Here is a 23,770-nt window from a genome sequence, read left to right as displayed (position 1 = left end):
ATTCCTCAGGCAGACTTGGCTGGTTCACCCTGCAGCGTGCTTCCCAAAATGTCTCTTTCTGGGAACAGTATTAATTTTCAATTGATTCTTTTTAAAGCCCAAAATTAAAATCTCCCCTGGCTTGTTTAATTCCTAGGAGTACTTGGGTCACTTCTTCCCCAGACTGCCAGCAGGATATTATCCCTCTCCGAGGGAACATTTCTTAAGCAGGAGATGCTGAAAATGGGGAGATGGAGAAACAACCCCTCCTCGAAATGATCAGTGACATTAAAAATAGATGTAATTAACTACCAGTCAGAGCAATATTAGAAAACATAGAGTATCATGATTTCAAATGTGACTGTGAGGCAAAGTGAGCTAAGATTTGTAGCTTAATTTTGTTGTGTGAAATAATAAATAGAGGAAGTTCAGCTTGGCTGGCCAAGCCCCTTGAGGTGGTTTCATCTCAGGGTTGGCTTGTGGGTCAGGGTATCAGCTGGCCTGTGCATGCTTCACAGACTCAGTGTGACACGTTTTTGAGAGTCCTGCTTATAAAACAGAAGGTGATTAATACGGCTGCTCTCAGCCAGTGCAGTGCTTTGCAGCATCACAAATTTATATTAATAGTCCACCACTGGTGCTAGTAAACAGAACATGAAGGATACACCATGTCAGGGTGTTTCTGCCTGAACCTGCAGGAACTTTGTTGTCTTTCATTTGCTCATCAGACAGGAGGGATGCGAGGAGGGATATGCTGTGGCGTGTTCTCTCCCGAGGCAATGGTGTGTGCCGGGACTGCTGTGCTCAGGGACCAGGAATCCTTCGCAGTCACTCCCCTGTTGGAGTGTAAGGGTTTCAGTTAGGGTTTGAGCACTTCTGTGTTTAAAACTTGTTTTGGAAAGACACTGATGACTCTGTGAGGCTCCTCTGTGCTTCTACAGTTGAAACAAAACAAGCCGCCTGAGCGTTAGTGTCCTGCTCCTTCCCATAGCACCTGACCTCCTTATGTTCCTTGGTGTAGCTCTTCTCACCCCGTCTCTGGGGTAAGGGTATCCCATTGCCTGGGGGCAGGAAGCCAAGGCAGACAACTCAAATACATTTCCAGTGTCATGTGGGCAATCTGAGTGGAAGAAGGAGCTGAACCCATTCCCCCATAGCCCATGCTGAAGCTGTGAAATTAGCCTGCCTTCCTCGGAGGTAATGATGGTGATGGCGGGCATGGTGGAGTTCATAGCATTAGTGTTTCCTTTCAGCAGAGTGCTGTTACCTTGGGAGAATTGAGAGCAGAAGGAAATAACTTGCATTCTTTCAACTGTTTGATACAACCTTGTTCCTCTTTCATTAAACCACCTGTAATTGCTATGCTATGAAATAAACTAGTACTGTGTTGGCTAAACACAGTATTTAAACACACAAATTAGCCACTGTGGTGGCTCTGTGAAGGCATTGTAGAGCATTCAACTTAAAGAAATGAGAGGGGAGCAGGTCCACCACAGCTCAGATGCCCCTTTCAGCTGAAGAGGTACATCTGTGTTAGGATTACTGGGTGAATAATATCACTTCCATTGAAGCTTCTGTAGACTTAGCTGCGGATGGGAAAGAGACAAACACAGCAGGGTTAAGATTAATGGAGAAGAAAGAAAAGGACAAGGCTGCCGGGGTAAGACAGGAGGAGCAGAGCAGGAAGGATGGGAGGACAGCATGAGACAGTGGAAAGGAGAGGGGATGGAGGAAAGAACAAAATGAGATGAAGAGGAGGTGAGTGAACAGGAGGGCGTAAGCGTGAGGCCAAACCCTTCCTCCCTCTGGAGGAAAGCTGCCACTTAGCTGAGTCACATTTTTCTGCCAAACAACTGCTCTTTTAACATAATAATGATGATGATGATGCAGACTGTGGAAGACAGAACACTCTTTCCTTGTTCTCTTTTAATCTGTAATAGTTGCTGAGGTGGTGTGGGTGGCCCTCACGGCTAACTGCTGTGCAGCAGGAGTGTATTGTGAGGGGCATTTGTAAGAAAATCAAATAGGAATGTCCAGTATAAAACACTTGAATCCAGTTAGTCACTGCTTCAAAGAATTCATGCCTTTTTGTATCATTTTGCCAGCTTACGTAAAACACAAGTGATTTGAGTTGCAGGGCACACATAACAAAGTTTTTAGGCTGGGGAGAGGTGAGGGTGTTGCAAGGAGATGTTTAATTTTGTATTTAATTTATAATTTATCAATATTTGGACCATATACATTATTTCCACAGTCTGCTACACAGAGGTCCGTGAAGCAGATGAGCCAAATCTTGGGGAATGAGCTGGAACGCTTGCCTCTGGCAGGAGAGGCCTAGCATGGACAAGTGCTGCTTTCAATGGAATGTTTTTTATAGTGCCTTATTTCGCTTCTAGATTTGGCTGTTGCTTTGAACTGAATTTGATGAGCCTTTAAATCTAATTTTCATTGCATTTGCTTGCAAATGATGAGGTAGGAGAAGCCAGTTTTTTTATCTACAATAAAATGTTATATATGCTGAATGGGGATGACATAACGGGCAACATCTATCCTGAAAATTAAACATCATCTTGGAGATAAAAGAAGGGGAAAAGCCTTTGCTTTTGTATTTGATATACTGCTGCCATCTTTACTGAATACTAAATGAAAATTACTCATCAATTAACATAGTGTAGGGTGTGCAGTACAAACAAAAGGTGACAGTTAATTATTTAATAAGGGTAAATGCAACAATACAGAGAAAGGATTAGAAACATCCAAAGTACTCTAGACTATACTTATGAAGAGCAGAGCATCTTCCAACTAAAGGAGGCTGTAAGGTAGAATAAGAAAGATACACAAAGAGAGGCCTCATGGAGCTACGATCTGTGAGCCAGGACAGACCAGGCTGGGAGGGGTGCTGACACATAGCGAGCTCAGCCTTTGGATGAGACCCCTAGGTAAACTTATGAAGCTGGCAAACATAAAACACTGAAGGAAAACGTTAATTCAAAGTCCATGAGCGTAGTAGTGCTTTGTGTTAGAAGACTGATGTGCCAGAAAATAGATTTCGCAAAGCTCCATCCTGGTTGATATTGGTAGAGGGGGACACTTGCTTTTGAAATAAGACGCACAAAAAATTGTCTTCATCCACCTGTTTTTGATGTGAATAGCATGGCTGGCACTGGCACTACACTGAGGGAATACAGAAAGCAAAGACAGGACCTGAACAACTGCTCCTTTCTCTCCTGCTGATGTGTAACTATGGCACATGTATTCTTTTTCATATTATCTTTAATAAATGGTGATGAACTGGGCTTTAGAGATCCTGGTACAGAATCCCTTGGTGATAGGCACAGTATAAACCTCTTTTATGTCTCTAGGTTTCTCACAACTGTTAGTGTGAAGTTATGTCACATCAGATCTATAGAGCAAGCCTACTCAGGACCACAATGAGGATATGTAAACCAGAAACTGGTAAGAAAGGCAGCAAAGGACAGGTGGGATCCTGGGGTGCGGAGTCCTTTCTTTAAAGACGTGAGATGATGAGACTTTTTTGTATTCTACGTGAGCCCTTTGAGTGTTTTATTTCCTGAGTTTGTGTTAATAACTCTTGCATACTGCAAGCGGGCATTGTAATATTTGTTCTGTTCCAATCATTAGCATGTAATTTTTCCCCTGAAATGACAAATGTATTTGGCAGAATGGCAGTTCCCCTCTCGGCTGTTACAGAAATACCACTGGCACTAGAGAAGGTCCTACAGATAGCTCTGTACTGCGTTATTCAGCCATGTGGTAGCTAGTCTTGGAGCACGGTGGTTCTCCAGGGAATACAAATATTTCAGGTACTTGCCAGCAGGATGCATGTTTGAATGTGGGTTTATGCTATGTTTATCTGGGTATTTGGGAGTTGTCCAGAACAGGCATTATTGTCACCGTTTTTCAGAGAAATCTCTATTGAACGTGGATTCTCGATGCCTCAGAGTTAAGGCAGCTTCTCTCAGCCTTTATTCCACTGATTCTTTATCAGGGTCAATAAAACTGGGCTGAAGTGAAATTTGTCAAGAGTAAAAAGCACAGGAGATGGATGACCACAAGGGATGTTACTTTCAAAAGGTGTTAAAATAGGAGGGAGATGAGAAACATGCAGGTTGACTGACTTCCAGGTCTGTCTCATTCAATAAGATACTCCACACTGTGTGAATACTGGTGGAGTGATTTAAAAATAAGGAATTCCTGGAGACTAATAAAGCTTGGGGCTTATGGTTATATGTCTTAGTTAACTGAGAGCTCAAATGAAGCTCTTCCAATGGCATTTATGGGATCTTGTTGCTGTGCAGATTCTGTGGTTTTTAATACAGAGCTGCTGCTTCAGCCTTTTACTCAGAGAGGAGGCAGGAATAAGATCTTTGTCTTCTCCTGAGCTGCCTGTTTTCACAGAACTTGTAGGAACCCGGTTATCTTAAAAAAACCCTTTGATTTGGATGAGTTTGACAACAGGTTCAAAGCATGTTGCAGAAAAGACACACACGCAAACAGGCATGCGTATGTGTGTCCTGGGTGCTTTATTTCTGCAGGAACCCACAGAGCAAAGTTGAACAGGAGTTAGTTGCTAGATATGAAAACTTGATAAAAAAAGAACTGATAATAGAAATCATACTGGTTAGAGATAGCCTAAGAAGGCTACTTCTTGAAGAGCTTGCTTTGGCAGCTGTGACACTGATTGGAAGAAAACCAAAATCAAATAACACCTCCTAGACCTTCCCAAACAGTTAAGGTGGTGTATTATCTTCGGTCTGTTTGTCAAGTAAGATGGATGTTAATTGGTTTGTTTTCCACCTTTAAAATACTATTTTGAGCACACTTGATTGTGAAAATTTTTGAATGAAAAGCTGGGCAGAAAATAAGTGCATGTTAATGTTTTGCCTCTAGCCAACAAGAAGAAAGAGAAAGAACGCCCTGAGATCTCTCTTCCTTCCGACTTTGAACATACCATTCATGTGGGATTTGATGCCGTCACTGGAGAATTCACAGTAAGTAACCGCTGTATTGCGTGATTACCAGAGCTTCTAGTTTTGTGATGGTAAAATAACCTCCTGTTGCCAGAAATGTCAGGTGACAGCAGCTAGGCTGTGAAGAAAGAGACTTTTATTTGTTGGGCTTAGGATTTGGAGTGTTTTTACTTCTGATTCAGGCTGCTTTTTTTTCTCCAAGGATTGTCAGCAGAGTGTCTGTGGAAAATGAAAACTAGGAAGAACGTAGGTGTATGCTTTTATCAGTCCCACAAGCTGCTACAGGGGTTGGTTATTCAGTGTCTTTGGAAAAGTATAAAAAACCCACACGTGTGCATAGTGTATGTCTTGCTGTAGACAACCAGCCCCAAAGTGCAAAGTCCAGCTGCTCTGCAGACAGCCCTTGGAGATGCCCAGAAAGCAGCAGCGTTGTGGAAGTTCATTCATTTTAATTTAATATCCTTCAAAATATGTCCATAGACTAGGTGATCAGACACATTTCTAGCCCTTATGTATTAATAAAATAGCAGTCAGCTTTTTCTACTTGTATCATGACGAAGTGTTATGAAGTGTTGGGAAAAATGAGTCTGATAGAAGCTCCTTGAAGTCTGCAGGGGGCTTCAAAGCCCTTTCTGTCAGACTACTAGTTAGGTGCTGAAACCATTAATCCTTAAAGCTGAGATGGCAGTAAGCTAAATTTGATGGAACTGTGGAGGTGAGAGGAAACATTAGCAAATCTCTGTACTGTCAGTAGCACCCTGTGAGCTGAGTGGTCAGACTGCGTTATCACTGTGCGTCAAATTGTGAAGTGTGCTAGTGCTGACTGGCTGCATACACCAAACAGGATGGGACAAATCGTTTGCCTGGACAAAGGGTGGTTAGTTTTCAGAAATTGAGCCCTAAATGCGATTTCTTCATCATTTTTTACTTTGCTACTTCTGTTTCTCAAAAACATTTCAGAAAGCTGGAAACTTTCTGTGTGCTACAGTAGCAGTAGCAATAGTAATAATAACAATAGAAGAAAAAAAAGACACATTTAATGACAGCTTGTCTTCAAAGGACTAGTGAAATTGAATTATCCTCAGTAATTAGGAAATACAGCTACATTTAAAATATGTGGACTAGTTAATTAGGCTTTTTAAAATAGGTGTCACTTATAAAATCTTACTTCAAATTTTATTCTGTGCCAAACCTTAGGGCTTGATTAAATGCTCATTTATAAAGCCCAAATGTGGTAATTTTTTATTAGAAATTTAGCATAAATCTTTTAAAATTGTGTTTTCCTGCCATCTATTCTGGTTTTCCTCTTTTTTTTTCCTTTCTGTCTCTCCCTGTAGCCACTTTGTTGTTCTGGTTAATCTTCAGTGCCATTTTCTTTATCTTGGTATCATATTAGGTTTTGTGTTACTTTCTGCTTTTGTTTTCTCCCTTTTGTGTTTGCATCCCTTCTTCCTGTCTATCTTTTCTTTCCTTCCTTCCTTTCTTCCTCGTTTCACTGCTCTCCCCACTGAATGTTCAGCTGTTCTTATTCTATATTTGTTCTTCCTTTCAGCCTTCTGCCTTTATTTCTACCCTGAGCTTCAGACTTTTTCCTTCTGGCTCTGTGCAAACGCGATGGGTCACAGTCGTGTTCTCTCATAGACTGACTGGTGGTGAGGATCCCAGTTAGTTTCATGTCCCTGCCAGCTGGAACAAAAAGGAGGGACGTCGAGGTTAACACACTTTAGTTCTAAGCACAAGCACACTCCAGCAGTACTTCAGAAATCACGGTTTGGATCAGTTTGGGTGTTGTTTTTATCATCCAGTGTGTCAAAACAGTTTAGCATCAGAGATTTTCTTACCAGCACAGGTCCTGGCCTTTTATAGAACAAAGGGATTGTACGTGGCTAGATATGTCCAGCTTTATTGCTGTAGCACAATTATTTTTTTATAATATCTTTTAACCTTTCGAAACAGTGGACATTAGGCAGCTGCTGTTTTACAATTACACGGTATTTCTACAATAATAGCTGTTCCTAAAGTGTGGAAGCACCGTGCTGCAGTTTGAGAAGGCTCTAATCAATTCAAAACAAACCAAAGGGACAGCTGACTTCCGCTGTGCAGCACAGGACTTAACCCTGCAGGCCCTAGTAGAGCAAAATGTCAGTCAAAGCAGGGAGATTTTTGCACCATTAAGAACTAGCAATCAGCTCCCAACTAATCCCAGACGCAAGGATTACGTTACACGCTACATTAGGCATGTTTGATTTGTCCCAACCTGGATACAACCCGTGTATCAGCTGGGTAGTCCCATGGTAAGTACGTCCTGCTGAAGGGACTGCCACTAGCCATATCATGTGAAAATATTCCCACTGTCTAGTGATCACACTGTCTGTCTCTTTCAAAAGTTTGGAAGTGCCATGGGAATGTCCAATAACTGTGCAAATATAAGGGGGGGTTCTGTTTGGAGTTATTACAGTTGTCATGCCAATAGTGTCTGCTGTACTGGTTATGTGCGATGCATTGGGCCATTTTCTGACACCGAACAGTCACTTTCCAGCTGCATTACCTGATTGCTGTTAGTTGCATCTCAAATCAAAGTTGCATGGGCTCCTGAGTTTCGGCTTTCAGGCTTGAGCACCAAGCTGTGTTGTTGCTCGTGAACGTATGTTATATCTCCATTTCACTGTGCTTGGAGCAACCACATTTGCTAAGAAGTAGGGCTTTTAAAGCTCAAAATAAAATTGGTTGGAAACTGTTGGGTGGGAGCATGCTGCTAGAGCTTTATGTTGATTTATTTTGAAGAAACAGTTGCATTTTCTGAATGGAGGAAGACGTGTGGTTTGCAGGGCTTTGGGGAGTGTGTTTTGTAAGGCATGCATTTTTGAAACAGTTTCCTGATCCCCAATCTAGAATAAAATGTGGTCACCCACCAAACTTTTAAAGTTTCAAAGTTATGACATTAGCAAGTGGGAGAAAGTTGTGGCTATAAATCCAAAGAAGTTGCACATTATTAATCTAATCAAGCATTTCTTTAGATTTGTCCTGATATTCAGTCTGACACGCATAGATTATTTGGGTTATACACAAATACACAACCTCCCAGTGTGAAATCTGAGTTTGACCAGCTGCTTTCTCCACGGCACTTTGTTGACTCAGGCACTGGCCAATTGTGATCTTGGAGCTGGAGGACCATTGGAAAAAAACTTGTGTAGAGCCATTCAAAAATGCTAACCTGGCTTTCAAAATTAGACAAACAGCAAAAGCCCAGATCTTTCTCTATTATTTTTATTTTTTAACTAAAAGAAAAAATTACAGGTATTTTTTCCAGTCACTTACCGTTAATCCTTGGTAATGTATTTTTATGAGGGAGAGAAAAACTGGTTTAAAAAAGAGAGGAGGGGGAATGATGCTTCCAAACTTTGGAACAGTTGTGATTTTTCTGTTTTCCTAAGCCTGCCTTCCTGTAGCCTGTCCACCACCTACTCTATTTGGTATCTACCTCATAACTCCCATTTTAGATGGGACTTCCCCATTTTGGCCCATTGGTTTCCTCCTGCCACCTTCTAAGTTGTCCCACATTCTGTTTTAACTTTCTTTTCTTTCTTTATTTACGTCCATTACAGCCAGATCTCTATGGCTCACAGATGTGCACAGGGAAGCTCCCAGAGGTGCGTCACAGGCCCAAAAGAATCTTGCATCAAAATGCTTCTTTGAGATGTCATAGCACTGCAGCAGCAGGTTGATGTGTTTGCAGTAGATTTGTTGCTTGGCTTATCCCACTTTTTTTCATTAATCCTAAACTTTGGAGGCCCATGTCACACATTATTTTGTGGAGAACTTCTTAGGAAGAAGCTATATTAAAGTGTTTACCTAGATTGGGGTGGCACCAAGGCTAAGTTTAAATGTACTTCAGGTGTAGTTTTTCATCAGTAAGCCTTACAATTCGCTGGTAGATGTTGGCTGTGCAGTAAATGGGGGAAATTACAGGATTTCAAATTTAGGAAATTATACTGGATATTTAAAGCAATTCTTCACCAATATAATTTCAATGCAGAGCTGGGGCCTTCAGCTATTGGATCAATTTTCAAATGCCACCTTCACTTGTAAGATGTCCAAGAATTCGTGCAAGGCTTTGGCACTCTCACCCTGTTGTCTGAGTCCCTGGTTTCTGTATATTTACAGTAGAAAACCTACAGAGTTACAGGAGCTCAAAAAAGAGACATCCTTAGCAGCTGTGGTACAATTCAGCGTTGCGATTTTGAGAATTTGAATGCAGATTTTTAACCCCGCAGTGTTCCCTGGTGTGCTGAAAATTAATTGTATCAGAGTGGGGTTTACCCTTTAATCAGACAGCAGTGATCATCTCAGCAAAATGTGTTTGCGTTGTTAAGCATTAAAAATCCAGTGTAAAGCTCCTAAAATACTGTGTTGTCCACAAATATAGAATAGTCTTGTTATGTCTGCACTGAATCACCAGGAAAACAAGCTAAGCCTTAACTCATTATTCCATGGAAGAGCAGAGTTGATTTAGAGATGAGTTTCATGCACTTTTTTTCCTATCACAGTCATAACTTTCTTTTCTTTTTAAAGTTGGATCCCGGTTTTAGCTCTATATTTTGATAGAGAAGAAAATGATTGCATCTAATGTATAAGCTACTAATTTTAATTGTAAAGTGTCAATCAAAATTTCTGAAAGTAATCTTACAGGTAGCATGGGATCTTGGTAAAGATCTGTGAGGCTGCAGCTGTTAAATGTTCTAAATCCACGTTCTTTCCACTTGACACCTACAGGGCATTCCAGAGCAGTGGGCCAGGCTACTACAGACCTCCAACATAACAAAACTGGAGCAGAAGAAGAACCCACAAGCTGTTCTAGATGTTCTAAAATTTTATGATTCCAAAGAAACAGTTAACAACCAGAAATACATGAGCTTTACGTCAGGAGGTAAGTTGACATCTCACCGCAAAAAAGGGAATGGCAGGCCCCAAAATGAGTCGGACCAAAGTTCAATGTTCAAGTGGTCAAGAAGCAATCTTAAAAAATTCTGCTTCGTGGAATACTACTGAAATGAATTCTATTTCTCCCTTTGTCCCCTAAATGTCATTGAAAGGGTGACTTTTCTATGTTGCCTGTTTTTAGAGCTAAATAAGGTACTAGATGGAACAATCTTTACCGTTTTTAGTCAGAAGCATTACGGCCAAAGGTCATGTTTACTTTTGTTTCTTTCCATCCTTGTTCCTTCACAGTGTTTAGATTGGGGTAGGGGATATATTTGTTTAGTTCATTTTATGAGTTACTCTTGCATCCTCTGAGCAATAGGTTAGGGACTATGAGGATTTTTTGTGATAGATTTGTGGTAGAGGAGAATTTTTGACGATTTTTTTTTTTTCATTAGCTGTAGGGAAGATGAGGTTGCTAGGCATAAATTCACAACCAAACCTAGAGCGGCTGCTGTTGTGATGGAGGAGGAATGTTGCCACCAAGGATGAGAAGGTGTCAGTGCCCAGAGCAACCTCCGTAGCATGCTCATTCCTGGAAGATACTTGTATTTTAGACGTTACTGTCCAAAAGCCTGCAAATGTGATGGGGGGGTGTGTGTCCTTTTTTCCCTTGGTTATGTACAGTCTGCAAAATTGCAGTGTAGCCTTGCAAAAACGAGAGAGCAAGTCTGTGCTGCAGTTGCCTTTTTATTTTCTTTGGCTCATTCTTTCTGTTTGCCATACATTCCGGCTGGTGACACATCTAGCATGTAAGCAGAAGTTTTTACTAGGTGCAGCGCATCTGGCTTTTGTATCGATGGGTTCTTTTGCTGTTTCTTAATAACTGAGTTAATTTTTGAACAAAAATACCACTAAGATACCACTAGTTTAGTAAAGCTCATGTCAACAGCTTCAGCTAATAAGGGGGTGTCTCTATCCAACAGGGTGTGGACAGCATCTGTTGTTGAACCTGCAGTGGTTTGGTTCCCTACACACGATAGTCTGTGGGAGGGGAGTCTGTAATTTCCTCAATTTGCTGGATCAACCAATACAACTTCCCAAATGCAGACCAGGAGAGCTGCTCAGAAGTCCTTCTAAAAACTGTGCAGTTATCTCCAGAATTTACTAACATTTCTCCCCTTTTGAGGGAAAGCATCTTTTATTCTAAATTCCATAATTAAAAGATTTGACTGTCTAACTTGACACTTAATGTTTGCTAAAATAGCAATTACTTTTGTGATGAAATGCAAAATTCAAAACAGTTAGTGTATGCTCCTGAATTTAGGAGTTGTTACTGTGCTATATCAGAATAGAACTGCCATGGCAAAGGGGAATTTTGCAGGAGCTTTTATGAGGAAACGTTTTCCACAAACTAAAGAGAAATGATGCATGCAATTTTATTTTTTTTTTAAAAAAAAGGTGCTTTAGCTCTTGGGCAGAACAGAAGCATTGACTGTAAAGAACAATTTGCGTTTTCTTGACCAGTTTCTATTTATTTTATTTACTGGCAAAACAGGGCAAAAAATAGATACAAGAAACTAGAAAAAGAATAACCTAGAATATTGTCCTGTTATCTTGCTTGCTATGTAAAATAACTGTTGCTACTGGAGGGATGTTGTAAAAGAAAAATGCTATCTATTTGGATTTACTTGTTCTGTGGGATTCCCTACGACGGGCAGTTCTGTAACAGCATCTGGTTCATTTTCCCCTTGCACATTACAGATAAAAGCGCCCATGGATACATAGAAGCCCATCCTTCGGTGAGTGTGAAAGTAACCTTTGACTTCCGTAGCGTTTAAGAATTGTGGAGCAAGCTGTGAGCTTTGCCTTTTGTGATAGAGTGCCAGCCTTGTAGGCTGAAAGTAAGTACATTTTAGTGTCTTTGCTGCAGCAGAAAAGGGATCACTGTCTGTTCTCTAATTTTCTGTTTAAAAACTTTTAAACAGATGAAAGTCGGGTTTTGCAGACAGAAGATTGCTTGCTGTTCTTAGCCGTGGTGGAATATATAATGCGCAACAATGTACAGTACTGCCTAATTAGCCCTTTTTAATTTAGTTTTAACAACTTAGAATCCATTTCTATTAAATTTTATGATTTATCCTTAGTACAGCTGGATATGTAGCTGAATATAAATAAGGTTATAATTGATATGTAACTCACTGGAACCATTGAAAGAAAGTTTTAAATAATCATCCGCTCTAATTAATACTGGATTGCCATAGCAATCCCAGAGATGCAGTCATGACATCCACATTAATATTGACCAGATTTATTAGTGTTAATGTTAGTGCATTAAATAGCAAATGACTGAACAGGGATTTGGCCTTTATTTTCAAGTGTTAAGCAACTTAGTTTTAGGTTTGTGATTACACAGCAGAGAGTGTGTATAATGAAATGGAAGTCATCTTTGAATAGTCACGCTTCAGATTTTCAGTTGATACCACTTTCTTTATCTTTAATAAAATACACTTTTAAAAGGAAGTTTGGCATTCACCAGAGCATAGTAAGCCTTCCAGTGGGAAGGCTTTCCAGTGGGAATGGACACGTTGGCAGATGCTGTGATATTTTGTTCTAGCAGACATGGACAGTCATGATGTCAGCTTTCAAAAGTCACTGACTCAGAGAATGTTGGCTGAATATTATAGTACAGGGAAAACAACACTCTGACAGGATCGAGCTGTCATTGGAATTACTTTAATTTCATTTCATTCCTTAATGTGAGTCTGGCATTAAATAATATGACATTGTGTATGTTCTAGCTGCACAATTTGGTGCTGTCAAACCAAGCATGGAGCCCAGTGGAAAAAATAGTTATAAGAATTTGACGTAACAAAAATGTGATTATTCCTTTCTTTATTTTTCCCTTCATCATCTGCTATCCCCATGTTAAGCAAAGTGCTAATGTTGCATAGAAAGCTATACACTGATCTAATGTATGATAAAGAAATGTTCACCTTCCCATTAGGGCACCCCTTGCTTGCCAGAGTTGGCCCTTAAACTGGTGTTCAGAATGTCTGATGTATCATTCCCTACTTTGGCCAGTTTAATAGCCTGTTTCACCATTTACCTTTGAAAGTTGGGTAATGGAACTGAGTCTCACAGAAAATGCAGTACTCCGTGCGTATCTATATGACAGTGTGTTCAAGTATAGGTGACTTAAGGCAATGATACTGTCATCTATTCAGTAAAACACAGGCATAAAGATTAGGTCTTGCCATTCCCTGCTTGCTATCCCTTACTGGTATTTATACTGGACCAAATTGATGCAAATTGATGCCATTTTAAAGATAACGCAAATGAAATGTGAATATTTAGAATAGTGCCTTTGATTTGCTTCAGTTCTCCAAGTGGCATATTGTCGACAGCGTTAAAGCAGTTGGTAAACACTTAACAAGGCACCGTCTCAGTTTTTTGTTTCACCAGCAAATTTATGACAAGGTGATATAACCCCCTGCCTCTGAGTAGCAGCTGGGCCCCCCAGCGTGGTGGTGTTGCGGGGGGTGTTCAGCTCACCTAAATACCTCACTGAGGGCTTCAATTCACATGTAGAGAATTGATCAGCCAGACTTGCCTTGCTTGCCCCGTATCTGGCGTCTCCCTGAAGGTGGACTGCACCCTGGCAGGAGTTTTTTTCTCCGCTGTCTGTGACGGGAGCCCCGGGGAGCGGAGGGGATGCTGCCTGGCAGCCCCGGGCAGGTCGGCAGGAGGCACCTTGCTGCTGAGAGCGCAGCATCTGCTCTAGGTTACTGCTGCTCTGGGTAGGGAACAGGCAAACAGTGCAAAGATCGATGTGTTAACTTACAATTAGGTAAAGAGGAGGATGGTGCTGAAAAAGGAACTACTAAACAGAGAAATTCAGCACCTTGGAAACGGGCAATAGGATTACCCCATGGGTAAAACAGTAAAGAAACAAATAGCCTTTCTCTCCAAAACCAAATTCCCAGGAAGACAATGAAAGGAGGCTTTGCACTTTGAAGTGTGTTAATTAACCTAGCCAATAGACACCTGTTAGCTTAATTAACTGTTAGCGTTTCTGTAGACACAATGCCAAAGCAATTAACCAGTGACTAGATGTGATTTCTAGTGATATATTCAAGCATTACATTTTGTGAAATTAGACTTTGACTAAGCATGGGAATGATTTAGTTGTTTTTAGCAAAAATGAAAAACACCAAGACAAATTAAGAAATTAGACTTACGGTAATTTGTAACCTTTAAATTGTACTGTGTCGCGTGTAACTTAGAACTGAGGCCTGTAGGACTACAGGCGTGACTAGATGGGTTTCTGATTTCCAAGCAGACTAAAGTTGTGTGTAGTTATCAAACCTCCCAAGTGCCAAAATGGTGACTGTTACTAATGCTACTGTCTGTCCACAGAGCACAAAAACGGCATCAGAACCCCCGCTAGCTCCCTCTGTTTCTGAGGAAGAGGATGAAGATGATGAAGAAGAGGAAGATGACAATGAACCACCACCTGTTATCGCACCACGGCCTGAACATACAAAATCAGTAAGTCCCAGCTTCGGTTAGCTTGGTATTTGGTGTAATTCAGACCTGGATGTTTCTGATCAGACGGCACTTGCAGATGAAGACTCTGAGGGCTGGAGTCCTACCATGACATAGTGCTTCACCCAAGCCGTTGACACCAGGAAAACCTGTACTGAGCTTTCACATTTAGTCATGAGTTTCCTGTGATTCTGATAGGGTCTGTGAATTTATCTTAGTATCAGATAAGAGGTAGCATTGTGTCTTTCAATGCTACCGGTGTAAAAGTGAGCAATTTTGTCCAAAGTATTTGTGGCGTAGGCTCTCTGTCATCAGTGGAGAGAGCGGTCATCAGACGCAGTTCACACCCTTGCAGGATACATAGGAGAAACTGTCCCCTGGAGGTACCTTTCCCTCTCCACAGACTATATAACTAGCTAAATGAACAGCTTAGGCTATGCCCTTAACTTTTACACGACTGAAGTTTGGTGAGAAGAATCCTATGCAGCTATGTATCGTAAAGAGAAGGTAGGTCTTTAAAGGACTGGAACGCAGTGCCTAATGGCCACTCCCTAGAGCTTGAAATACTGACAAGAAGTTAGTTTGACAGTTATGAACAGAAAAGGGAAATGCTCCCTGCTTCTATTCAGACATGTACCAACTAAAGAGTCATTTTGTTACCCATGAAAACACAGGAGCATCAAGGAACAAGGCTCTGGGGCCCTGGATCAATCTACTTCTGTATCCTCGCAACACAGTAAATTCATTGTTTCAGTTGTCTTTCAGAAAATGAAAGAAAATTGAAAATTAAACTGGCAGGAACTTCTGTAAAACTAGCCTTTCATTTTTTCCCATTCAGTTTGAGAAGTGGACAGCAAAACCAAACATTTAAATTTAAGAGTCCTGTGTGTGGCAGACAGCATCTTCCGAAGGGTTTGCATTTGAAATATGATCTCGGGGCATCTCTGCACACCGCCTTTATGACACAAAATAATTTCTTGTCACAGATCTACACACGCTCTGTAATTGAACCTGCCGCTGCACCAGCACCAGCTAAAGAAGCCACCACTCCCCAACCTGAAAACTCAAACACAAACACTTTGTACAGAAACACAGACCGGCAGCGAAAAAAATCCAAGATGACAGATGAGGAGATCCTAGAGAAACTGAGTATGTATTCAGTATTTCTTGTCTGATAAAACAGTGTACTGTATGCACATCTCAGGATTATATGCACCAAATGTTCATCCCCAGCTTAGTGTCACAGTCACTTACAAACTGTTATTGTGCTTAGAGGAAGCCAGAGAGCACTCTGGGTATTCTGAGGGCAGCTGTGGTGGGGTTGGATGCCCCTGGGCTTCCTTCTGCGCTAAAGGCAAAAGCCCAGGTTGTTTCTGGTTGAGCAGAAGGCTGTGAGCTAGTGAATGACCTAGTGAACTCCTGCGTGCTCACGGCCAAATTGAACAGAATAGTTGGGTTCCTAAATTCTCTTTAGACTCCCGACTTCTCACCAGTCATCAGAGCCAAAATACTTTGCAGAAATCTGTTGGGATTTTGTGTGGGTTTTTGGGGTTTTTTTCTTGGGTTCTTTGTTTTTTTTTTTACCAGTAGACAACTGGAGCATTAAGCTGGTTCCTTCAGGCTCAAGGAGCTGTCCTGCCCCACATATTCTGTTGGTGTCCTTTTTATGATTGTTGCTACTGCTACTACTTCTACTAATATATCAGAGTTCGTTTTTATAAGAATTCTACATTTTTACCAGAGAGAGCTCCTTTAAAAGGACATCATTTGACACTGTGGATAGAGAGGAAGAGGTGTTTTCAATGTGTCCCAAAAGGAAAAAAAAAATACTTTTATAATAATCCTTATTTTATTTCCTAGCTTTATGCTTATAAAGATGTATCAGAGAGACACATCAATGTGGCATGATCAGGTAAAACTGCACTGCAAGCATTTCTCCGGAGCCAGCCTCCAGCACACCCCCTGTGTATTCCTCAGATACATGGCACTTTGTCATAGCTAATTCCCAGCCAGTTAATACTATTAGAATCCTAACCATTGGCCCCAAACCCCTGCACAGATCATACTCTAGGAAAACACATCAAGGCCTTCGTGATTCTGCAGTACAACCAATTTAATCTGCTTTTTGCACGTAATAGCTGCCAGCGCTGTGTTCTCAGATAATAAATTGTTGGGTTCATAACATAGCCCAGTTTACCCTGTGTCTACTGTTAACTGTTAGGACAAAAAGCGGATTGATCTACACCTCCTTGTGTTTGATTTCAAAGCCAATAACCTCTGTCTTTAATGGGAGCAAGTGCGTGTAAAGGGGTGCAGTCTGGGAGCGGTTCACCACAGTGGTTGTCGCTGCTCGTTCTTGTGCTCTACCAACCTTTTTGTCATACCTGCCCTGCCACTGATGGCTGGTGTGACTGCAGAGGCTGAAACCTTCCTTAGCGGCGAGATTTCAGCTCCTTGTGTAGAGTTTTTTGCACCCTTAGCAGGTTGACAAGGCTAAAAAGAACTGTCTCTGTGCCATTAGGGAGTATCCAGGGATAAGTTCAGTAGCTTTAGCAGAGGACACAATGAAATACATTCCAGAGCAGATAGTTACATGCAGGTATGTCAGCTTATAAAGGGGAGGAATTATAGCCTCTTCAACTGAGGATAACTGTTTGAGGCAGGCGTCCACCATGAGATCTGCAGGTACCCTGCATACATGACTGTAAGTACGCGTATCATTTATTCAAGCTTCTGTGTATGCCAGGTTAGGACTGAGCCCTTGAGTTATTGTGGATTATATCTTTGAACTGTTACATGCTTTCATGCTTTTTCTTTCTTAAGAATTTGATACCAAGTTAGCAAGGTCTGAAGGTCTGCCTTGGGCAAATCGCGATGTGGACAATGAAAATCTTTCTGTGCTTTCACAGAATCACAGAACCATAGGGTTGGAAGGGACCTCTGGAGATCATCTAGTCCAACCCCCTGCCAGAGCAGGGTCACCTAGAGCAGATTGCACAGGAACGCATCCAGGCGGGTTTTGAATGTCTCCAGAGACGGAGACTCCACCACCTCTCTGGGCAGCCTGTTCCAGTGCTCTGCCACCCTCACAGGAAAGAAGTTCCTCCTCATGTTTAGGTGGAACTTCCTATGCTCAAGTTTGTGCCCATTACCTCTTGTCCTGTCCCTGGGCACCACTGAAAAGAGCCTGACCCCATCCTCCTGACACCCACCCTTTAAGTATTTAGAAGCATTGACAAGATCCCTCCTCAGTCTTCTTTTTTCCAGACTGAAGAGACCCAAATCCTTCAGCCTTTCTTCATAGGAGAGGTGTTTCAATCCCCTAACCCTTTCCTGAAGCTATCTCAAAACAGGGGTGATGCCTTTTTGTTATAGTCCTGGGCTATTTAAGCATGTGTGGTGGTTGTTTTTTTCTGTTTTGTTTTGTTTTAACTCGTATGACTTCTTCACCGTGCCTACTTCCCCCACAACTGATTTTATGCTACTTTTAGGAGGGTGTGCCCTGCCCTCTTCTATCCTAAATTTCTTTCATAATTTTTTTCTGCTTGAAATAATTTGGGTTTTTTTAGAGCCACTTTCATTACAAATTTTACTAGGGAGTAAAGCCTGTAATATTGAGATAAGATCAAACAAAATTCTGTCTGTAATGAAATCATGAATATGTTCTACTTTAATTAAAAAACAGAAGTGGCCCAATTCTGCTTTCTTATCCACTTAATTTAGGACCAAAGAAAGTACTTAAAGACACCAAAATAGCCAATATATTTATATTTTATCCAGAGTAGGGAGTGCATCTCTGAACTGGAGCCATCTACCAGTCACTTTGTTGATTTTAGCGCTGTCATATTTGATGTGCATTGGCTTAAGCACAGGAAACAGGCCACAAACAACTAACATGTGAAAGCAGCTACTCAAGGTTTGAGGAAAAACTCCAGAAATCTGAACTGCAAATTGAGTGGCAAGTTTGGAAAATTCTTTTTCAAAATATTTGTTCTGCAGTCTACTTCTTTATTCTGTTCCAGCATGAACTTCCATGAACTTCTGATATCTGTTCTGATAGATACACAGTTCTAGCTGAAAATAGCACCTGGCCAGACACGGACAACACGGTGTTCTTCCTGTTGTCCAGCCCAGCACGGGATGAGGGCTGTGTTTGGGTTTGTACTGCAGTCTCATGGGGATCCCTGTCTGGGGGATGGTTAAGCTCAGCAGTGTGAGCAGGAGGGTATGCTTTCTCATCTCACATCCCATCTTCCCGTCGGTTAAAAGGGGCTCCCGGAGTCCTCTGGTCATATTCTTCTTGATTGAAGGGTTATTTTGTAGTACAGAGCCACTGTAAAGAAGCAGAATGAAAGCTTTGTCTTAACATTATACATTTCAGTGAGATGAAACTACAAAAAGTTAACCAGGTCCTGAAAGTGTTATGTCCTTGGCTTGGACTCCAGACAATCCAGTTACTGTGACTCTTGCAGGCTGGCACAGCAGGACAGGGCCACTTCAGGTGACTTGAGCCTGTGTCGGCAGCCTCAGCCAGTGGGCAGGCACTCACATGGCCATGGGCACTGGCTGCCGTTCCTGGAGCACCGGGTGAGGAGCCAGTACCATGGGGCAAAGGAAGCCTCTTCTCCTGCAGCTCCCGTTAGCGATCATGCCAAGGCCAGCAAAATTGTTTCAGCGGGGAGTGGAGCAGATGATGTTGATGCCCCATCTTCTTGCCATGCTGGCAGGCAGGATTCCTGGCTAGGCATCCAGTCAGATGCTGTTCGGATGCTAAAACCCTCTGCTCCAGGGAGGAGCAGGGGAGAGGGGTGTTTGTTCCTCCTTCCAGTGAATTGCCTAGTTTTGTTTTGGATGCTCAGGTGAACAAATAAATACGTGTTTGTATTTGTGGTTCAGGAATATTGCCAGATCAGCCAAATATGCTGCGAAACACTGGAAGTCTTTGTTCCTGAACTAATCTTCTGAAAGTATTTCAGTCGTGTACGTTCCAAGTTAAATCTTTAGAAGTAATTTGCATAGAGCCATCACCTTAGGCTTTCTTTCCTTTACCTAGGAAACTACCGGACTAGAAAAAAAAAGTATTATTTTTGTTTAATTATTCCTTCATATTTGTTTGAGTTTATCAGATTTTGGTGCTTTTGTCTGACACAAACATAGCATCCTAATTACTGCTTTTTTCTTTCCTGTTCAGACTGCCTACACCTCCAAGTGGGCAAGAAGCTGTCATGCAGTGCATGCTTTAGTTTGAGCTTTCAGTGGCACAAGAGCTGCACGGTGGCTGATGGAGCCAGACTGTCCCAGCCCTGTGCCGGCCGGGCCAGCCCTGCCTTCCCGCGGCTGCAGCGCAGAGCTGCCGGGAGGCGGCAGCATCCCATCTGGCCTCAGCCGGGCTTCTGAACCGCATCGCCTGCACTCATGAAATTATCAGCATCTCATTTGCGCAGCTCTGTGTAATACTAGCGCCTGAGGAATATTGCTGGTCTTGTTATCCATCACGGCGGTGCCTATTTGTGAAGATCAGCATGTGTGTAGTGTTGAGGCTGCAAGTCAAATGCTAGTTACCGAGCCAAGGTTGAAGACAAGCAGTGGGGTTCTTAAAATGGCACAAGCCAGGTCTTCTTCAGAACTTAGTCTGGCAATAAATTATGAGGATCATAGTTCTTAAAGCCCCATAATTATTGATTATAACATGAGATGCTATTCTTTGAAAACATAAAGGCATTCTTTTGGCAAACTGCTGAAAGGTTGAGAAGATCCTCTCCTGGAAACACTTAGCAATATTCTTCCTGTTCTGAAAATGGCACCTGTTCATAAAAATTGATTCCAGAACCCAAGCTGCATTTAATCTTTGGAAATATTAAGCCTGCTGTTGAATCACACAGAGTATTTATTCCTAAGAAAATAAAGGCTCTGTTGTTCCAGCTCTCATTAATGTTTATAGACAGCAAACACTTGCATTGATGGTGCTTCTTTTCTGATATCTGTCTCCTGTGAATGTTTCTCCATGGTCTTAGTTTCCTGTCAAGGTAACTCTCCAAAGGGCTGTAGAAAATCAGTCTTCATGGAGGCCATCTGTGCTGTGGAGCTCCCTGTATTATTGCTGCTGCTGTTATTACCCAACTGACTACAAACGGCTCAAGCCCAGACAGTGGGGCTGCATTTTTGATCTGCTGGAAGGTGCTATCTCCATTATTAACAGAGCATCTTTAATTTTGTTTCTTTCAGGGAGCATTGTGAGTGTGGGAGATCCTAAGAAGAAATACACTCGATTTGAAAAAATTGGCCAAGGGTAAGTCCAATCACAGTTACTTACACAAAAACATGGGCCAGGTATTTTTGCTGCTGTAATATCAAGCGTGAAGTTGGGCAAGCTCCAAACATGTTCAGACACTGGGTTTAGATTCTCCTGTCTGTCAGTACTGGTCAGAATTTATAACTCTGGTCAGAAGGCATCGTCAAAGACAACTTGATGCTGGCAATGTCTTGTCTTCAGCAAGGAGCAGGACCTGGAAGATCTACTGTCCCTCAAGTGTGGGGCAACTGTTTGCTTTTTTTCTTAGGAAAAATCATTTTTGTGTGTCTCAAAATAATATGGCCACACTGAAGAAAGGAGAAGACACTTCAGTGCCTAAAAGAGGAACTTACCACCTGATAGTTGTCAGATAAATAATGATTCTCAATAGCACTTCTTCCAAATATTTTGCTAAAAAACATTCAGTGATCAGGATTATAACCACATAGTTTAGAAACTGAAACCAGAGATTAAATAATAAGCTCTATTTTCTAGCAGAGGTAGTAAAAACCAAAAAATCAGTAATAAACACAGTGTCAATGCACAAAATACGTGATGAGAGAATCAAGGATCGTGCAGGCTTTAGGATTTTACTGAAAGTAATCAACCAAGCTATTCCCTTTTGAAACTCGTTTGCTTACTGTAAATAGGATTGATTTGAAGTTTTTTCTATGTGACGAGGCAAGAGCAAAAGCAATTACATCAAAATTAGGCATCTGACTTGGATTTTAGATATAGACAGACTCCCCCTCAGTCACAGTTTCCTTGGCTGCGTTGCAATTCCAGGAGGGCTAGCACCATTTGTGTAACACCAGGGTCACGCTGCTGTCAGTGCATGGAAGAAGCTGTTTGCTGACATCAGGAGATATTTTTCTGCCTTAACTCCTTATGAGGTTTGAACTCAGGGTAGCTCCATTCATTGTATAAAACCCGTTTCTCAGATTCCAGCTTGCTTTCTCCCCGAAGCTTTGGTTCTTGTTGTCACTTGTAAAATGTCAGCGGACACTTAGAGCTGTGCCAGTCTCTCAAAAGATAAGCGTCAACTGAAGAAGTGAGAGTCAGAATAAACATGCGTGTGAAGCAGATTATTGCCGTCACCGTGAGAATATGACCATCACCCTCACAGTCTTTTATTTTGACAGTCCTAGGAGTGAGCTTGTACAAAGGTGCCTCAACTGGTGGAAAGACAAGTGGCTAATATGTGGCCTAAAAGGGTATCTAAATTGATTTCCTCCAGCTTTTAGTACAGCCTGAAGATTGCATGCCCTTCTTACAGAGGAGTGAGTGTGCTGCTGTAACCAGCTCGTGACTGTAATGCCACAGGTCAATTTACAGTGATGGGGAAAGATCCTAAAGAAAAAAATCATCACAAAGGTAATCAAACAGGATGATCAGGAGGAACCGGACTGCTGCATGGCTGGGGTTAGCGTGTCTGCCTGCAGCAGGGCAGGGCTGAGACGCACTGCCTCAGACGGTGCCGATGTGCTGAGTTGATGCAGGTGCCAGTTCCTGAGCTGCCCGCCTTTGTGATGAGTTGGGTACAGTTATGCCAAAGGCACAAGTGGTGCCTTTGGAAATTAGCAGTTTTGTAGTAGCTGCTAATGAGAGCACTGCAAGGCAGTGACAGACGTGGTTGCTCAGAGAACTGCAGGTAGAGACCAAATCCTTATGTAAGGAAAAGCAGCTTGACCAGTGCGTAGCATTTCATGGCTTCGTACAGTTGGTAAGTTAATAAACAGCATGATGGTTTTACAGCCGCTGTGCAGTGAACGGTAGTCAGCAGGCCTGTGCTGAAGAACAGGTCAGCTCCAGTGCTGAGTCTCTGGTTTGTCGTATCTCTCCAGTTGAAGACTTAAAATGCTGCTGCCTCTGGAGAAGACTTGGTTGGCTAGTGCTTGATCAAGAGGCCGTGTTTGCTCAAGCAGTGTTAGCTCTTGCTAGAAGGGCAAATTAGGATGGAGCCATGAGCAGCCTGGGCTCACGTTGTTTTTTTTTAACTTGCACTGCACTGCATCACAGTGACACAGATCTAATTGTGGGCCCTGGTACTTGCCTAACTGCGTTAAAACTAAGATACTGCAGAAGCGTTTAAAAGTTAGATACAGATCAGAAATTACAGTTGCTTAGAAGTAAAAGTTCGTGATGCAGAATCGCAGAGCCCTTGCAATTAATTCACAGCTTTACTTAAATTACTCACCTTTATCTAAACTCCTCACAGATGGCCTGGAGCATACCAAAAGCATCCTAATTTAAATAAGCTGGTTTTAAATAAACCCTGGCAGGACTTTGCTCAGGAGGTACAGCACAGTGTTAGCAAGTCTGAATAAATGGTGTTGGCTTTTTATGAAAACAAATTGGATTAATCTCGACAATTAGTCATAGGAAAATGCATTTGCATTTATATTAAAAGAATACATAGCATGCCCAATGAGAACATTGTTCTCAACACAGACATACAGTCTCTGGTGCCTGTTGAATTAAAATGCTTCAGAAATATTTCAGCCTGCAGGTAAACAAACAAGCCAGGGGATCATGTAAAAATGAACAAACTGATTTTGGTGTTTTCAGTCAGTGGGATGCTTGCTGGATGCATGTTCCCGCTTCTCCAAATTCCTGCCCTGGCTCTCCCTGGCCTCATTGCCCATGCAGACAGGGTCTTCTTAAATGCTGGCAGTGTGAACCCATGGTTTAGCTCAGAAGGAAACCCCATTAGGGTTTACAACCCCACAGTTGCTTTTAAACCCAAAGGGATTTCCTCTGATCGTGGCCTTTCCGGCCCTTCACATCATTGCAGGGGAAGAACCTCTTTGAACGAGAGGCAGATGGCAAACAAAATGCCACACTGTCTAGTCTCCAGGTGAGCATGCCATTTATTTCTGGTGACTCTGCAGCACAACCTGTGTCTGCCACAGAAGCAAAACACAGACACCATGAAGAGTCCTTCTCGTGTATGGTGCATCTAACACAAGCAGCTGCTGACAGCTCTTGAGACACAAAGAAGCTGTAGCATCCTCTGTTTTGAATAGTTCTCCATTTATGT

The 23,770-nt window shown here is 42.0% G+C and overlaps 1 protein-coding gene across 6 annotated transcripts in view; it reads left to right on the top strand.

The window, feature by feature from the left end:
* PAK3 (p21 (RAC1) activated kinase 3) overlaps positions 1 to 23,770 on the top strand; it is a 149,881-nt gene that overhangs the window by 102,740 nt on the left and 23,371 nt on the right. For 5 of the 6 annotated variants that reach the window (XM_074602078.1, XM_074602081.1, XM_074602082.1 and 2 more), the window contains 6 exons: positions 4,891 to 4,991; positions 9,744 to 9,897; positions 11,655 to 11,692; positions 14,310 to 14,441; positions 15,425 to 15,587; positions 20,664 to 20,727. In XM_074602078.1, the coding sequence (XP_074458179.1) occupies positions 4,891 to 4,991; positions 9,744 to 9,897; positions 11,655 to 11,692; positions 14,310 to 14,441; positions 15,425 to 15,587; positions 20,664 to 20,727 (652 nt within the window). Of the gene's footprint in view, positions 1 to 4,890; positions 4,992 to 8,575; positions 8,621 to 9,743; positions 9,898 to 11,654; positions 11,693 to 14,309; positions 14,442 to 15,424; positions 15,588 to 20,663; positions 20,728 to 23,770 lie in introns of all 6 variants that reach the window. The other variant, XM_074602083.1, reaches the window with a different exon arrangement.

This window comes from Larus michahellis, chromosome 9, assembly GCF_964199755.1.
Source record: "Larus michahellis chromosome 9, bLarMic1.1, whole genome shotgun sequence".
Classification (NCBI taxonomy): domain Eukaryota; kingdom Metazoa; phylum Chordata; class Aves; order Charadriiformes; family Laridae; genus Larus; species Larus michahellis.
This window is presented reverse-complemented; position numbering and strand designations above follow the sequence as displayed.